This window comes from Aotus nancymaae, unplaced genomic scaffold (assembly GCF_030222135.1).
Source record: "Aotus nancymaae isolate 86718 unplaced genomic scaffold, 86718_ANA_hifiasm-v0.15.2.pri h1tg000040l, whole genome shotgun sequence".
NCBI classification, from domain to species: Eukaryota; Metazoa; Chordata; class Mammalia; order Primates; family Aotidae; genus Aotus; species Aotus nancymaae.
Window position 1 is genome coordinate 9773531 of NW_026988454.1, and position 17072 is coordinate 9790602.

The window sequence follows — 17072 nt, forward strand, 5'->3', positions numbered from 1 at the left end:
CACAACTAAAGGTATCTAGAAATAGGTCAATCTAAACTGTGTAGTCCTTTAGACAGAAAAGTATAAGTTTCTCTTGGAACACAAGATAACCCAAGTAAATGGTGAGATATACCATATTCATGAATGGAAAGACTCGACAAGAAGATACCAGTTTTACCAATTTCTGTGAATTTAGTGTGATGCCAGTTAAAATCACTGTATGGTTTTATGGAACTTGACATGCTGAACTTAAAATTTATATGGAAAGGCAAAGGACCAAGAAATTGGGAAGTCAATTTTGAAGAAGAAGAAAAATGAGGTCTCTCCATATCAGATACCAAAGCTTAATATGAAGTTGTAATTATTAAGATGGTGTGGTATTGATTCAGGGATAGAGAAGTAGATTCATGGAACAGAATAGAGAAACTAGAAACATACCTATTTACATATGGGAGCTTAGTATACCGCTGAGTGGTATTGCAAAGCAGGGGGAAAGCATAGACTATTCAATAAAGGATGTTAAGATATGTGAGATATGTGGTATCATTATGGAATACAGCAGATAGGATTAGATTCTTGCTTTCAAACTATTGACAACAGTAGTTTCCAGATAGATTAGACCTAGATGTGAATGGCACAGCTGCAAGATATTTGAAAGGAAATAGAAGAGACCATTGTCTCTGTGAAAGATTTCTTTTTTGTTTGCCTGTTAAATCTTGTTACACGTAAGATTCATCATGTTAACCATTTTGAGATGTTGAGTTTGGTGACATTCACATTGTGCAACCACCACTACTATCTCCCAGACTTTTTTTTAAATCTTTCTGATAATGATTTCTTAAGTTACAGAAAGCACCATTGAGGTGACATTTTATTACTCCAAATGAAAGATGATGGTGACTTGAGCTAGACAAGAGTGTAGCAGTGAATACAGAGAAAAATGGATGGATTTTGGGGTATATTTTGATGTAAGAGGAATTATGCATGATTTGGATATAGGGTAAGGGGAAAACAAGGAATCAAGGGCAACATCTGTTTTTTTGCTTAAGAGGAAGATTACCATTTACAGTAAAAAAGCATTGACCATTTGGTGGATGGTTATGGAGAAGATTTGTGGAGGAAGAGTTTGGGGAGAAAAAGAATTCTGTTTTGGACGGTTAAGTATGAAAAGCCTATTGGACATCCAAGTGGAAATGTTCTAACAGCTGTTGGATAGATGGGTCAGGAAAGACAGTAGCTAGAGGTACTCAGAGATCACTGGCATATAGATATTAAAAACTGTGATATGGGCTGGGTGTGGTGGCTCACGCCTGTAATCCCAGCACTTTGGGAGGCCGAGGCGGGTGGATCACAAGATCAGGAGATTGAGACCATCCTGGCTAATATGGTGAAACCCCGTCTCTACTAAAAATACAAAAAATTAGCTGGGCGTGGTGGCACGCACCTGTAATCCCAGCTACTCGGGAGGCTGAGGGAGGAGAATCGCTTGAACCCAGGAGGCAGAGGTTGCAATGAGCTGAAATTGTGCCACTGCACTCTAGCCTGGGTGACAGAGACTCCATCTCAAAAAAAAAAAAAAAAAAAAAAAAACTTTTGAATATTTGTGTTAGAATTAGATTCAGCTGTATTACACAGAAAACAAGATAATATTGGCTTAAATATGTATATGATTGCATAGGTAGGTAGCCTTGCTTTTATGGCAGCAGCTCTGTAATCATCAGGGACTCAAATTCTTCTATCTGGCTGCTCTACCGTCCTTAATATGATGCTTCATGGTAAGATGACTGCTTTAATTCGAACTGACAGTTACTCATTCTAGCAAGAGGGAGGAGGGAAGGAGAAAGAAAGGCACATAGCCTTCTTTTTAAGGACACTTTTCAGAAATTGCATGTGACACATCCACTCATATTTCATTAGCCAGTGTTAGGAAGTGGCCACGTTTAACCAGAAAGAAAGATGATGTAGTCTTTTTTGTTATCTGTGTACCCAGCGACAATTCAGATTTTATTAATCAGAATGAAAGGATGAAATGATGTTTCATTCTGGCTGCTTCTTTTACCAGGGCAATGAAGCTTCTGTTATGAAGATCCCAGTGACCTCCATAGTGTTAATCTTAATGGAATTTTCGAATATTTGATTTTTAAATTATCTCTTCCTATTTACTTTCTCTGTCTTTCTTAGTCTTCTCAAAATTTCTCCTCTGTTCCCTACTTAAAATCAGTGTTTCAGATTTTATGTAATCACAATCATAATCTTAAAGGTGCTTTTAAATAGAAATTGACAGGCAGACTCTAAAATTATGTGGATGTACCAAGGACATACAATAGTCCATCTTGAAAAGGAAGGACATAGCTGGAGAATTTATGCTACTAGCTTCAAGATTTACTTTAAAACTGCGGTAATCTAAACAGTGAAGTATTTATATAAGGATAGATAAATAGATTGATGGAGTGGAATCGCTCCATACTTATAAATTCCATTAGGGTTTCTTTTTTTTTGAGATATGAGTCTCACTATGTTGCCTAGGCTGGTGTTGGGCTCCTGAGCTCAACCAGTCCTTCTGCCTCAGGCTTTTGAATAGCTGGGATTACAGACATGTGCTATAGATATAGTCAGCTGATTGGTGGGCTCAAGCAATCATCCCACCTTGGCCTCCCAGAGCCACCCTGTCTGGCCTGGAGTGCCACCATGCTTGGCCCTATGGTGTACTTTTTATTGTTATTTTATAGTGTATTCCTTTATTCCCTCTACTTATAAAAAAATAAAATTTACTGCAAAACAGTATGCCAAGTTAAGCTGGCAGCAGCCTCATTTATCTCATGTAAAGGAAGGTTTAGGTCAGGCTGGGCGTGGTGGCTCATGCCTGTAATCCCAGCACTTCGGGAGGCCAAGGTGGGCAGATCACGAGGTCAAGAGATCGAGACCATCCTGCCCAACATGGTGAAACCCCGTCTCTACTAAAAAATACAAAAATTAGTTGGGCATGGTGGCGCGCACCTGTAGTCCCAGCTACTTGGGAGGCTAAGGCAGGAGAATTGCTTGAACCCGGGAGGCAGAGGTTGCAGTGAGCCGAGATCATGCCACTGCACTCCAGCTTGGTGCCTGGCGACAAGTGAGACTATGTCTCAAAAAAAAAAAAAAAAAAAAAAAAGGAAATTACTTGTCAGCTTTTTGAGGCATTATAAACCATCTCAAAGGCTACCTGGTAAAACAGACATTTATTATTGCTTGCAGTCTAAAGGTTGAATATGGATTCGTAGGGTCAGCTAGGGGCTGGGTAGTTTGATGTGGCTTCACATGCCTGGTGGCTGGTGCTGGCTGTCAGTTGGTACTTGTTGGCTTTATTAATGGGGATATTGGACATTTCTCATGTGACCCAGCAGACTAACTTAGGCATCTTACATGGTGCTGGTCACAGGGTTCTCAAGAGCAACAGGAGAGAAGCCTTGACATGCATCTACTGCCCAAGTCTCAGCTTGCATTATGTTTCCATTGTCCTGTGGCCAAAGTTACTCATAAGACCAATCGAAAGTCACTATGGGAGGGAACAACCAAAGAGCATGGTTATAGGAAAAGGAATAATTTGTGGTCATTTAAAAAAAATCTGCACTTAATACAACTATGTGTAAAAAAGCAGGCAAGTGTGAAAGTGAAAAGAGGAAATTTTAGATATAAAAAGTTATTGAAATAGTGGCTGGATTGAATGATAGTCTAAACACAACTAAGTAGAGGATTAATTAATTGGAAGGTAGATTTGGGGAAATAGTCTGTAATGCATGTTAGAGAGATAGAAAAAAATGGAAGAAGTTGAGATTTTAAGGTTAGACTTTAAAAATCCAGCGTACATCTAACACGAGTACCAGAAGGTAAAAGTTGAATGGCGGTCAAAGTAATAATTGTTAAGAATATTGCAGAACTGAAGAAAAATGTGAGTTCTAAGATTGAAGGAGCATACCAAATCTTGAGTGGGGTATATAAAAACAAACCCATACGTAGACATAAAGTAGGGAATTATAAGAACATCAAAAACAAACCAAAGATCTTCAAACTGCCAGATAGAATATAATATTGATACCAATGATAAGTAAGATTTATTGAACATTTAATTTGGAATAGGCACTATTCTATGTGTTTTACATATATTAACTCATGTAATATTTGTAACAATCCTTTACAGTAGTTCCCTTATTATCGCCATTTTATAGATGAGGAAAGTGAGACACAGAGAGGTTAATTAACTAGCTCATTATCATATATCTAGTGTTTTAAAATGTACCTGGATTTTGTTTTAATCAGGTATGGTAAGAAGACAGACACAGAGACAATTGCCTTGAAAGAAGAGTTTATGGCTGGGCACTGTGGCTCACGCCTGTAATCCCAGCACTTTGGGAGGCTGAGGTGGGCGGATCACCTGAGGTCAGGAGTTTGAGACCAGCCTGGCCAACATGGCGAAACCCTGTTTCTAAAAAATAAAAAAAGAAAAGAAAGAAAGAAGAGTTTATTATATCCAGGTCCCAAGGAATAATGGGCACACTACACCATACAAGGCCACATGGGGAAGTACCAGGGTCATTCAGGAGGAACATGAGCAATGTGAAAGCATGGGCCAGAGCTTGCTTTTATTGTGGTTTTTGTGGGAAGAAACGAGCGAGACAGGGTAGACAAGCTGAACAAATTTAGGATGGGATAGTTTGAATAATTTTGACAGGCCAGAGAGGTGTTCTGTAGTTGTGCAGTACCTGGCTCTGAGGAGATAGAGAGTAACGGAAGCATCATCTACTGTGTGTGGTGTTGGGGGTGTACACCTGGGATTGGTTGGTTTGCATGTGAGAGGCATGCTCACAGGCAAGTTGTTTGCTACCTCTAGCAGTTAGCCATCCCAGAGAGGGGCAGTCACTCCCTAGGTTCTTAAGGTCCTAAGATGTCAAAGCATCATTAGAAAAAAAAAATGGCTAATATGAGTTGTTGGTGGAACTGGATTTGAAACCAGGTAGTATGGTCCTACAGAGCACATTCTTAAACTTCTTTGCTATTATTTTGCCTGCAAAGAAACAATAATTAGACTTAGATTTCTCCTGGGCAACAAAAAATATCAGTGAAAATATCATTAATGTAATGAAGGAAATCTGTTATTCTAAATTCTAAACAGAGAATTCCAAACCCAGCTATTATTATTATTTTCTGAGACAGAGTGTTACTCTGTCTCCCAGGCTAGAGTGTAGTGCATGATCATGGCTCACTGCAACCTCTGCCTCCCAGGTTTGAGCAATTCCCTTGCCTCAGCCTCCCAGGTAGCTGGGACTGCAGTTACATGCCAATGGGCCTGGCTAATTTTTTATTTTTTTGGAGAGATGAGGTTTTACTGGTCTTGAACTCCTGGGCTGGTCTAGAGCTCCTGGGCTCAAGCAGTCTGCCCACCTTGGCCTCCCAAATTGCTGGGATTATAGGCATGAGCCACCACACCTGGCCCAAACACAACTATTTTTTAGTATATCTAAAATTGAGCATTTTTAGACATGCTTAGAGTGAGAGTACTAAGTATATATATGCCTTCATGAAAACTCTCAAAGAATATACCTTCATCAAGAATGATTTGAACCTAGAAGGAAGTTGTGGATGCAAGAAACAAAAAGTAAGGAAAGAAATTGACAAAATGTTGGTAAATATTTAGATCGACTGCTTTAAAAAATGACTTCTTTTGGGATGTTTAAAAATAAAATGGAATTAAAATACTAGACAAAAATACCTAAGATAGGAGAGGATTGGATTTAAAGCATTTTAATTTTCTCATTTGGAAGGATAATTATATCGTTTAAATTCATACTTTATATAGCACATTTAAAATGTAGCTATTTACTGAAGGAATAGAAATAAATGTTATAACTTTAAACCAATTAAAGAGTAATAAAATCTTGATCTATCCAACGTATGATAAATGTAAATGGATTAAATTCATCTATTAAAAGAGAGGTTTTGAAATTATAAATGATTCCAAAAGATTATAACCATGATGGAAAAAGGTGAAATAGTTAAATACTTTAGAGAAAACTGGCATGGATATATTAATATATGAAATAGAACTTAAAGCAATAAATATTAATAGAGATAAAGGAAGATAGTATGTCATGACAAAAGGAACAAAGTACTAAGTTTCTAATAATCATGAATCTGTGGGTACCTAATGTCATATCTTTTCACATCATGACCCCCAAAAAAAGGGTAGTATTTGTTTGCCACACTGATAGGGGTGTTCTGCACTGGAGCGTAAGATCCATGAAAGCAAGGGCATATTTTTTTTTTCATTATTTAATCACTAGCATCTACAACAGTTCTTGGTTCATAGGGACTCAGAAAAGGATTTGGTTAATGAATAAAAAAATAATGGACAACAAAAGGGGAAAATTGACAAGTGTACAAATCAGGATGAAACTTAAAAAAAAACCCCTCTCATACTGGTAGATCATGCAGACAAAAATTAGCAAGCTACTCAATGGCTGTTTGGAGCTGTGAAAAAAAATTAGTGAGACTATAGAAACAAAATTAACAAGCCTAGCATAATGGATATATTCTACTCACAAAGAATAAGCTTAATATGATATATTTATAGATATTAACTGAAACCAGGTAACAAAGCAAGTCTTTATAATTTTAAAGGATCTATGTCACATAGCACAATAAGATATAATCTTTGCCTGTAATCCCAGCACTTTGGGAGGCTGAGGCAGGTGGATCACTTGAGGTCAGGAGTTCAAGACCAGCCTGGGCAACATGGTGAAACCCTGTCTTTACAAAAAAATACAAAAAATTAACCAGGTGTGGTGGTGGGCACCTGTAGTCCCAGCTGCTCGGTAGGCTGAGGTGGGAGGATTGCTTGAGCCTGGGAGGCGGAGGTTGCAGTGAGTGGTGATTGCACCACTGCACTCCAGCCTGGGTGACAGAGCCAGACCCTGTCTCAAAAAAGAAAAGATAATCTTTAAAAGTTTTATATATTGGCAAACTAAAAGCCACACTCTTAAACAGTTCACAGATTAGAGAAAAATTACAGTGGAATTTAAGAATGAGAATTTATAGTTTTTTTTTTTTTTTTTTTGAAACAGGGTCTCACTGTTGCTGAAGACGGCAGGCTGGAGTACAGTGGCATGATCTCAGCTTACTGCAGCCTCCACCTTTCAGGTTCAAGTGATTCTCCTATTTCAGCCTTCCGAGTAGCAGGGACTACAGGTGGGTACCACCACACCTGGCTGGTTCCTTTTGGTAGAATCAGGGTTTCACCATGTGGGCTAGGCTGGTCTTGAACTCCTGACCTCAAGTGATCTGCCCACCTCAGCCTCCCAAACTGCTGGGATTATATGAATTTATAGTCTTAAATGCATTTGTGAAAGAACAATAAATGCTTGTCTTAGGCATTATTGAAGCTCTTAGGAAAGGGACAGGGTGCACTCAAAGAAAGAAAGAAGAAAAAAGAGCAGAAATAGAAAACAAAAGAAAAGAGAGAGGTGCCCTCAAGGTACCTTCCTTCCTTCCCCTTATAGCAAAAATCTCACTATCCAAAGACAATCCGATATGGTTCTAGAATACTGAGTTGCGTTCTGGGAATGATTGCATCATATTTAGATCATCTTCACTCAGTTGATTAATTAGTTGGGTGTCAGCTCTCCTTTGATAGAATGCCAACAATGAACAAATTTCAAAATTTATAAACAACTTGGGTACTATCCTGAAGGAACTAGAGAAAAGCTAAATGTGTCTATGGATTCTAAGTGTACTGTCCACCTAGAGCTTCTCATTTCTGTAGGGCCTTCAGTCATCAGAGATAAATACATACACACATATATATTTTCAAAGACATTAAATTTTTTCATGCCTATATTGGTATTCTGATTAATAATCTAATTCTGGTTACCTGTTAATTGTGTTCTGGGACTGATTGTATCATATTTAGATCATCTTTCCAATTGTGAAAACTATGCACAATTGGACATAGTATGAGGAAGAATAATGAAAATACTAACAAAGGCTGGGCGCGGTGGCTCAAGCCTGTAATCCCAGCACTTTGGGAGGCCGAGGCGGGTGGATCACGAGGTCAGGAGATCGAGACCATCCTGGTCAACGTGGTGAAACCCCGTTTCTACTAAAAATACAAAAAATTAGCTGGGCGTGGTGGCGCGTGCCTGTGATCCCAGCTACTCAGGAGGCTGAGGCAGGAGAATTGCCTGAACCCAGGAGGCAGAGGTTGCGGTGAGCCGAGATGGCGCCATTGCACTCCAGCCTGGGTAACGAGCGAAACTCCGTCTCAAAAAAAAAAAAAGAAAATACTAACAAAATATTATTTAATAGGTCTCTTTTAAGTTTTTAAGGGAGAATTTTTTTTTTTTTTTTTTTTTTTTGAGATGGAGTCTCGCTCTCGTTGCCCAGGCTAGTGTGCAGTGGTGTGATCTTGGCTCACTGCAACCTCTGCCTCCCAGGTTCAAGTGATTCTCCTGCCTCAGCCTCCCAGGTAGCTAGGATTACAGGTGTGCACCACCACGCCCAGCTAATTTTGTATTTTTAGCAGAGACGGGATTTCTCCATGTTGGTCAGTCTGGTCTTGAACTCCCGACCTCAGGTGATCTGCCTGCTTAGGCCTCTCAAAGTGCTGGGATTACAGATGTGAGCCACTGCGCTTGGCTGAGAAATTTTTTTTAATTGGAAAGTTTTTTTTGTGATCTTGAAAAAGCTAACTCTGTGGGTCATCTACTGTGATGGTAACATGTTCTTGCAGTTAAATGTTTTGAATTAGATGCTAAATTAAATTTGTTGTAATTGTTCTGCTTACACAGAATGTCCCTGGCTGCTTATTGTGTCATCTGTTGCAGAAGAATAGGAACCTCTACTTCCCCACCAAAAAGTGACACATACTGGAGAGATATCAGTGAGTACAGCTTAAACAACTTATTTTCTTATAGAAACAGGGATAGACTTGTGGCTTTTTCCAGGGTGGGCCACAAAAACTTATTGAATCTATGATGAAATCTCAAATTAGTTTATGTCTTTCTGTACTAATAGTCCACCCCTAATTTTTAGGACCAGAGCCATACATACTTCTTTTCCTTGATAATTCTTTTTCCTCTTCTACTTCTGTCAAATTTCATACTCATCGTCCTAAACTTAAATATAACTGCATTTCCATTCAGCAGATATTTAGTAAACTCTTGCAAAACAAACTGCAGGTACCCATATTAGGTTCTGGGCATACAGTGATGAGCAAGGAAGATGCTGTCCTTGCCTTAGTGGGGCTTGGGATGTGGCTGCGGTCTACTCCATTTGTAGCCTTGCCTTTGTTGAGGAAGCTTCTCTGACACCCTAGGCCAGGTTGGATCTGTTACTTGTCATTTCGTAGGGTCAGTATAGAACTTAGTTAATTATCTGTCTTTCCCTATATACTATAAACTCTGCAAAGGCAGTATTTTATCTTGTTTACCATTATAACCTAGTTATTTATTACGCATGGCATATAGTAGGTGATCAAATAGTATTCGTTGAATGGAAGAATGAAATAACTTACCTTTCCTGCACATTATTTCCTTTATGTCTAAAATGAGAAGATTGGCCTAGAACATCTTTTATTCTTTTGACAATAAGCAAAAATATTTAATTGACCAGGTACTCTGCCAGATACAATACTAGTCCCTAAGAAAACAATATTGAATGAAACAAAGTTTTTTTTTCTCATGGAGTTTCTTTTTGATCTTTAAGACAAATCTGTTTTTAGGGATAGATCATTTTTATCTAGAAAATTCTGATACTGTGTTTTAAATACAAAAAGAGAAGTGAGGACATATGTCATGTTGGCAGCATGAGTTGAATCTCTGAACAAAGCACTTCTCTATATGTGCAATAAATTACAGGTTAAGGCTGGGCATGCAGTGACTGATACCTGTAATCCCAGCACTTTGGGAGGCCGAAGTGGGTGGATCACTTGAAATCAGGAGTTCAAGGCCAGCCTGGCCAACATGGTGAAACCCCATCTCTGCTGAAAATACAAAACTTAGCTGGGTATGGTGGCAGGTGCGTTTAATCTTAGCTCCTCAGGAGGCTGAGGCAGGAGAATCGTTTGAACCTGTGATCAGGAGATTGCAGTGAGCCAAAACTGTGTCATTGCACTCCAGCATGGACAACAGAGTGAAACTGTCTTTTTATATACATGTATGTATGTATATCTATATATATAAAATCTATTATCTATTATATATAAATATATATTTTATTATATAAATATGTATACATATATACCTTTATGTATAAATATATAAAATATGTTATATATAAAATTATTGTATAAAAAATATATAAAAAATAGGTTTTTGTGGGCTATCCTTAGTACCTAATCATCATGAGTACCATGTCAGTTAAGGTTGTGCTCGGTGCATGCAATAGAAACTTGAGTCCAGTGGCTTAAGTTTATATGGTTTTCATTCTTCTTATATCATAATAAGTCAAGGTGGAGACAGTTTAGGGCAGGAATTGCAGTTTAGCAATCTTCTTGTCTTCCTGCTCCATTCTCTTCATTGTCCTCATGGTCACAAGATGGTTGCTGAATCCTTGGGCATCAAGAAGCAGAGGGCCAAAAGCCATCTTGAGGCTTTGTCTTTTTATGTGGGGAGGGATCCGCCTCTATAGACTTCCGTCTGTATCCAATTGCCTACAATTGTGTTGCACAGTTAGCCCTAGCTACAGACTTCTCTAGGAATTTGATTATTTTTAGGTGGCAATCAGATTGCATATTTGTAGGGATTAAAGGGCATGTGTATTGGGCAAGCAATTAGCAATGTCTGCCACAGGAATTTTTTAATATGAAAAACGTTTTCCAAGACCCAAACAAACATTTATAAATAAACTTGTAGAATATAGTCTCTATTTTAGATTATATTACATTTTAATTTAATTTAATTTAATTTAATTTATTTGAGACAGAGTCTTGCTCTGTCACCCAGGCTGGAGTGCAGTGGTGCGATCTTGGCTCACTGCAGTCTCCACCTCCCCAGTTCAAGCAATTCACCTGCCTCAACCTCCTGAGTAGCTGGGATTGCAGGTGCTGGCCACCATGCCTGGCTAATTTTTTTTTTTTTTGTTAAGTAGAAACAGGGTTTCACTGTGTTGGCCAGGCTAGTCTTGAACTCCTGACCTCAGATGATCTGCTCGCCTTGGCCTCTCAAAGTGCTGAGATTACAGGCGTGAGACACCACACCTGGCCTAATCTCCATTTTAAATGGGGCTACGTACATCTGTACCTTACCATCAATTATAATATAATTACTTTAGAAAACATTCTTTTGTGTCCCCACTTGACAATATAATCCTTCAGTATAGTACTAGTAGTGATAGGGACAGTGCTTCCCATTCCTTTATTTAATTGTTAACTAAAAGGGTTCAGAAGGGAAGTGAGTTGCCTGAATGTTGCATTCGGTGGAAGACCTGTAGTCCTACCAGCATCAGTAGTGGAACAGGGACTAGGAAGTGGAGAAAGGGGAGAATAAGTATGAAATGTCATCAATACACATTATATTTGCACTTAGTGTTTAATTGATTGGTGTGTTTGAGGATAGGAGACCATTTATTGATAGCAACTGATTATGTTAGTAGAAAAATAATGACTTCTTATCTGATAATATGTGATATAGGTAGAGAATTACTCTTGCCTATTTCCTGTCACACTTTAAAAAATGAAATTCATCACATTGACTTTTTTTCTTTTGAAGGAAATATAATAAAGTTTACTGGATCACTTATTTTAGGGTAAGTTGTCAACTGTGGAATATTAATTGGCTTCATTATACTCTATTTGAAATCTCAATGGAAGTGACTTCCAGGTTGCATGGGGTATTCAAAGGGTATAGATTTTGGAATTAGACTGGTGGATTTAATCACTGATTCCACTACTTAAATGTTGTCATGATGTTTCCTTATCTTCTGAGGAATGCTTTCTCTTGGAGCCAGCTGTGTACCAGGAACTCTGCCTGCCTGGCATTGCTGGGAGAAAAGCACTTTGACACACTCATGTTAGGCACTCACTTAGCTGTGACACACTTAGAGTCATGTTGTGTATTAGTTTCTAAAGTGGGTGAAAAAGGTACAAATTACTATAGTCAAAAGTATTTCGGAAAATCCCTTAAATCACCATAAAACTCACACAAAAGGAAATTGAGGCTGACTGAGAAAACCAACAGATCGATATCTCCCATCTGATGTTCCCTCAGGAACACATGTGTAATGAACGCAGTTACCCTCTTTCAGCAAACTGTTAGTTTTCACATTCCTCCTTTTGGGTTTTTTTTTTTTGTCGGGGGAAGAATATATATGTAATACCTTTGTACTGTGTTTGTTAATACTTTTTTTTACTAGTATAAATATAAAATTAGCTCTTAGATGTTAAAATGATAAAAGAGATATATTTGGTATTTTATCCAAATGCATACATTTCTCTATGACATTGTAATGTAAGGCAAAATATATTTAGATAATGTTCCTTTTTGACTCATTCTGGCCAAAGGATAAATGTGTATATACCCTTTTCTGTAATGCAGTTTGTCTAATTCACAATTATATTCAGGATATAATGAAAATTAATTACAGTTTTTCTTATAGTAAATAATTTTATCTTTCATGGAAAACATGATAAGTGCTGAATATGTTTACCCCTTTTGTTGGCTGTTCAGAGCAGACGATTCTTTTTCTTTTTTTGAGACAGGGTCTTACTGTGTCACCCAGGCTAGAATGTGCAGTGGTGTGATTTCCACTCACTGCAGCCTCTGCCTGCCAGGTTCAGGTGATGCTTCCACCTCAGCCTCCCAAATAGCTGGACCACAGGTGTGTGCCACCACACCTGGCTTTTTTTTTTTTTTTTTTTTTTTTGCATTTTTAGTAGAGACAGGGTCTCGCCATGTCGCCCAGGGTAATCTTGAACTCCTGAGCTCAGGTGATCTGCCTGCCTTGGCCTTCTAAAGTACAGGGATTACAGGCCTGAGCCACCACCCCTGGCCAACAGCAGAGGATTCTAAAGAGCCTTCTTTGTGTTCCTCTGGTGCTAGCCAGTGCCCAAACGTTTCACCTGCTTGCCTGAGGGTGGAAACCAAAGATCAAAAGGTGTAGGAAAACAATGTTGCTAAGCTCTGAATCCAGAGTACCTTTGTGTCAGGATTTAGGGCGTGTGTTGTCAATCTGATTAGGAAAAAAGAAATCTTCATTTTGAGATACACAACAAACAATATTTAAAAGTTAACTTTAGGTATTGCTCTTAGGAAAGGAGAAATTTTCATATGTGGATGATGGGAGTACACATTGGCTAATCTTTTTGCAAAAAGTTTATCATTATCTAGCAAAATTGAAGATATATACTATCAGAAGGTATGTAATTCTCGATATGTACCTTAGAGGAACATGTACGGGTATGCACAATACAGATATATATAAGATATGTTATTTTTTTTTTAAGAGACAAGGTTTCACTATGTTGGCCAGGCTGGTCTCGAACTCCTGACCTTGTGATCCACCTGCCTCAGCCTCTCAGAGTGCTGAGATTACAGGCGTGAGCCACCATGCCCAGCCGAGATGTATAAGATATGTAACAGTGGCCGGGCGTGGTGCCTCTTGCCTGTAATCCCAGCACTTTGGGAGGCCAAGGCAGGTGGATCACGAGGTCAAGAGATTGAGACCATCCTGGCCAACGTGGTAAAACCCTATCTCTAATAAAAAATACAAACATAAGCTGGGTGTGGTGGCACACGCCTGTAGTCCCAGCTACTCGGGAGGCTGAGGCAGGAGAATTGCTTGAACCTGGGAGGTGGAGGTTACAGTGAGCCGAGATCGTGCCACTGCACTCCAGCTTGGCACCTGGTGACAGAGCGAGGCTGTATCAAAAAAAAAAAAAAAGATATGTAACAGCAGTGTTGTAATAGACTCAAACTAGAAATGTTCTCAATGCCCATCTATGGAAGAGTGGATAAATAAGTCGTAGTATATCCATCCGTGCAGTGGATAATTGCATCCTATAGGAAAATTTAAGTTAAGGAAATACATTTTACATGCAACAACATGGATGAATCGCACAAACACAAGGCTGAGCAAAAGAAATCATGTAGTGTGAGTCCATTGATGTGCATTTCAAAAACAGGCAAAACTAAGCTCTGTTGTTTAAGGATGGACATATAGGTGGTAAAACTGTAAAGAAAAGTAAGCACATTGTTATAATGAAAATCAGAATATGTAGAGATGAGAACAGGTTATTATCAGGGAGAGACACACTGTGGGCTTCTGAGGTACTGTTAACATTCTGTTTCTTGTCTGGGTATGATTATGCAGCTATTTATTATTATTTGTAAACCAAAATGTGTATATACATGTATATGTGCATATGCAGTCATGTGTCAATAATGGGGATATATTCTGAGTAATGTGTTGTTAGCTGATTTCATTGTTGTGCAATCATCACAGAATACACTTGCACAAACCTAGGTGGTAGAGCCTGCTACACACCTAGACTGTATGGGACAGTCTGTTGCTCCTAGGCTTCACACCTGTACCGCATGTGACTATGCTGAACACTGTAGGCAATTACAACACAATGGTAAGTATTTGTATACCTAAACATATCCAAACAAAAAAATGTACAGTAAAAAAATTTTAAAATGGTACACTTATATAGGGCACTTACCATGTATGAAGCTTACGGGACTGGGAGTTGCTCTGGGTGAGTGAGTGGTGAGTGAACGTGAGGGCCTCAGACATTACTGTACACTACTGTAGACTTTATCAACACTGTGTACTTAGGCTACATGAAACTTTTTTTTTTGTGATGGAGTCTTGCTCTGTCACCCAGGCTGGAGTGTAGTGGTGTGATCTTGTCTCACTGCAGCCTCTGCCTCTGGGGTTCAAGCGATTCTCCTGTTTCAGCCTCCTGAGTAACTGGGATTACAGGTGCTCACCACCACGCCTGGCTAATTTTTGTATTTTTAGTAGAGATGTGGTTTTGCCATATTGGCCAGGCTGGTCTCAAACTCCTGACCTCAGGTGATTCCCCTGCCTCAGCCTCCCAAAATTCTGGGATAACAGGTGTGAACCACCGTGCCTGGCTAAACTTTGTTTTTTTTTTTTTTAAAGACAGTCTCACTATGTTGCTTAGGCTGGCCTTGAACTCCTGGACTCAAGTGATCCTCCTGCCTCACCCTTGTAACTAACTGGGACTATAGGCATGCACCACTGCACCCAGCTACACTACATGTATAAAATAGTATTTTTTTCTTCAATAATAAATTAACCTAGCTGGATGCAGTGGTGTGCACCTGTAGTCCCAGCTATTCGGGAGGCTGAGGTGGGAGGATTACATGAACCCAGAAGTTTGAGGCCAGCCTGGGCAACATAGTTGAGACCCCATCTCTAAAAATAAATGAAGTCTTGGTTTTAATCATTAACCTCAGCTTACTGTATTTTTTTTTTTTAGCCTTATAAGCTTAAATTTTTGAAAAACTTTTTGGCTTTTGTAATTACACTTGGTTTAAAACACAAACACATTGTATAGCTATATAACAATATATTCTTTATATCCTTATTCTATAAACTTTTGTCTATTAAAAAATCTTTTTGAGATGAGATCTTGCTCAATTGCCCAGGCTGGAGAGCAGTGACTACTCATGGGTGCAGTCATAGCATGCTGCAGCCTCGAACTCCTGGGCTCAAGGGATCCTCCTGCTTTCGCCTCCTGAATAGTTGAGACTACAGGCCTCACTACTGTGCCAGCGAAGTTTTTTTTTTTTAAACTTTTAAAATGTTTTTGTTAAAAATGAAAGCACAAACCCATTAGCCTAGGCCTATACAAGGTCAGGGTCATACATATCACTGTTTCCACCTCTACATCTTGTCCCACTGCAGGCTCTTCAGGGGCTGGGACACACATGGAGCTGTCATCTCCTGTGAGAACAACACTTTCTTCTGGATACCTCCTGAAGGACCTGCCTTAGGCACTTCATAGTTAAGTAGAAGGAGTACACTCTGAAATAGCAATAAAAGTATACTAAACACATAAATCAGTAACATGATCATTTATTAAGTATTATGTACCATACATAATTGTATGTGCTAGACTTTTATAGGACTGGCAGCACAGATTTGTTTACATAGTGTCACCACAAACGTGAGTCATGTGTTATGGTGGTTACTCAGTCACTAGGAGATAGGAATTTTTTAGCTCCATTCTAATCTTACGAGACCACTATCGTATATGAGGTCTGTTCTTGAATAAAAAGTCAGTATGTGGTGCATGACTGTATAAATGTTATATGCATATTACTGTATATATGTTATGTTTCCCAATAAAAAAGAAGTTCACTATGATGAGCTTAATAGAGAAGAGTAGCTCTTGTGTTACATTTGGATTGTGTATTTATGATGAATTTTTTTTCTCTTTAAGAGGTTCTTTATTTCTTACATATGAAGTTCTGGCCCTGAAGAAGGCTCTGACATTAGATACTCAAGTGGTAGAAAGAGAAAAAATGAAGTCATATATATATGTGCACACATTTTCTTTAGATAAAGGAGAAAATCATGGTAAGTTTATTGTAAAGTAATCTTCTCTGTGAAAAATGGAAGCTAGTTATTGAAGTTAAAAATGAGTCTATTTAAAACACAGTGTTAGTAATATAGATTGAGCTAATTCCAAGAATCATCAGACCCCATGAAAACGAAGTTCCTAAAGAATTAATTGAAGACCAAATTTTGGACTTCCGTATCTAACCTAGGTTTGCAGCTCTCCTAAAACTAAGTCAAGACTAACTGGCATTTTTAATCTGAACCTGGAATTCCATACCTTAGTGGGACTGTCAGTACAGAGGCTGGCTTTCAGTTTGGCAAGTACAAAAAACATGCTTTTGTCATTTAGCTCAGCGATATTTCTGTTTTAAGGGATGTATTCATGCAAACTAAATTCATGAGATATATTGATAAATAAGAATGCAAACTCATTTCTTATAATTATCTGTCACCAAGGCTGGAAAACCTATCTTTACTAGTTAGGACTTTCCACTTCTCAGTATTTAGGTCACATGGAAGCCCTCATTAGTGAT

At 38.6% G+C, this 17072-nt stretch overlaps 1 protein-coding gene across 7 annotated transcripts in view; it reads left to right on the plus strand.

The window, feature by feature from the left end:
- Positions 1 to 17072, plus strand: part of SERAC1 (serine active site containing 1) — a 68219-nt gene that overhangs the window by 1503 nt on the left and 49644 nt on the right. For 2 of the 7 annotated variants that reach the window (XM_012451535.3, XM_012451544.3), the window contains exon 1: positions 15988 to 16557. In XM_012451535.3, coding sequence (XP_012306958.1) covers positions 16290 to 16557 — 268 coding nt within the window. In that variant the 5' untranslated portion in view covers positions 15988 to 16289. The other 5 variants (XM_064360509.1, XM_064360511.1, XM_064360510.1 and 2 more) reach the window with 5 other exon arrangements.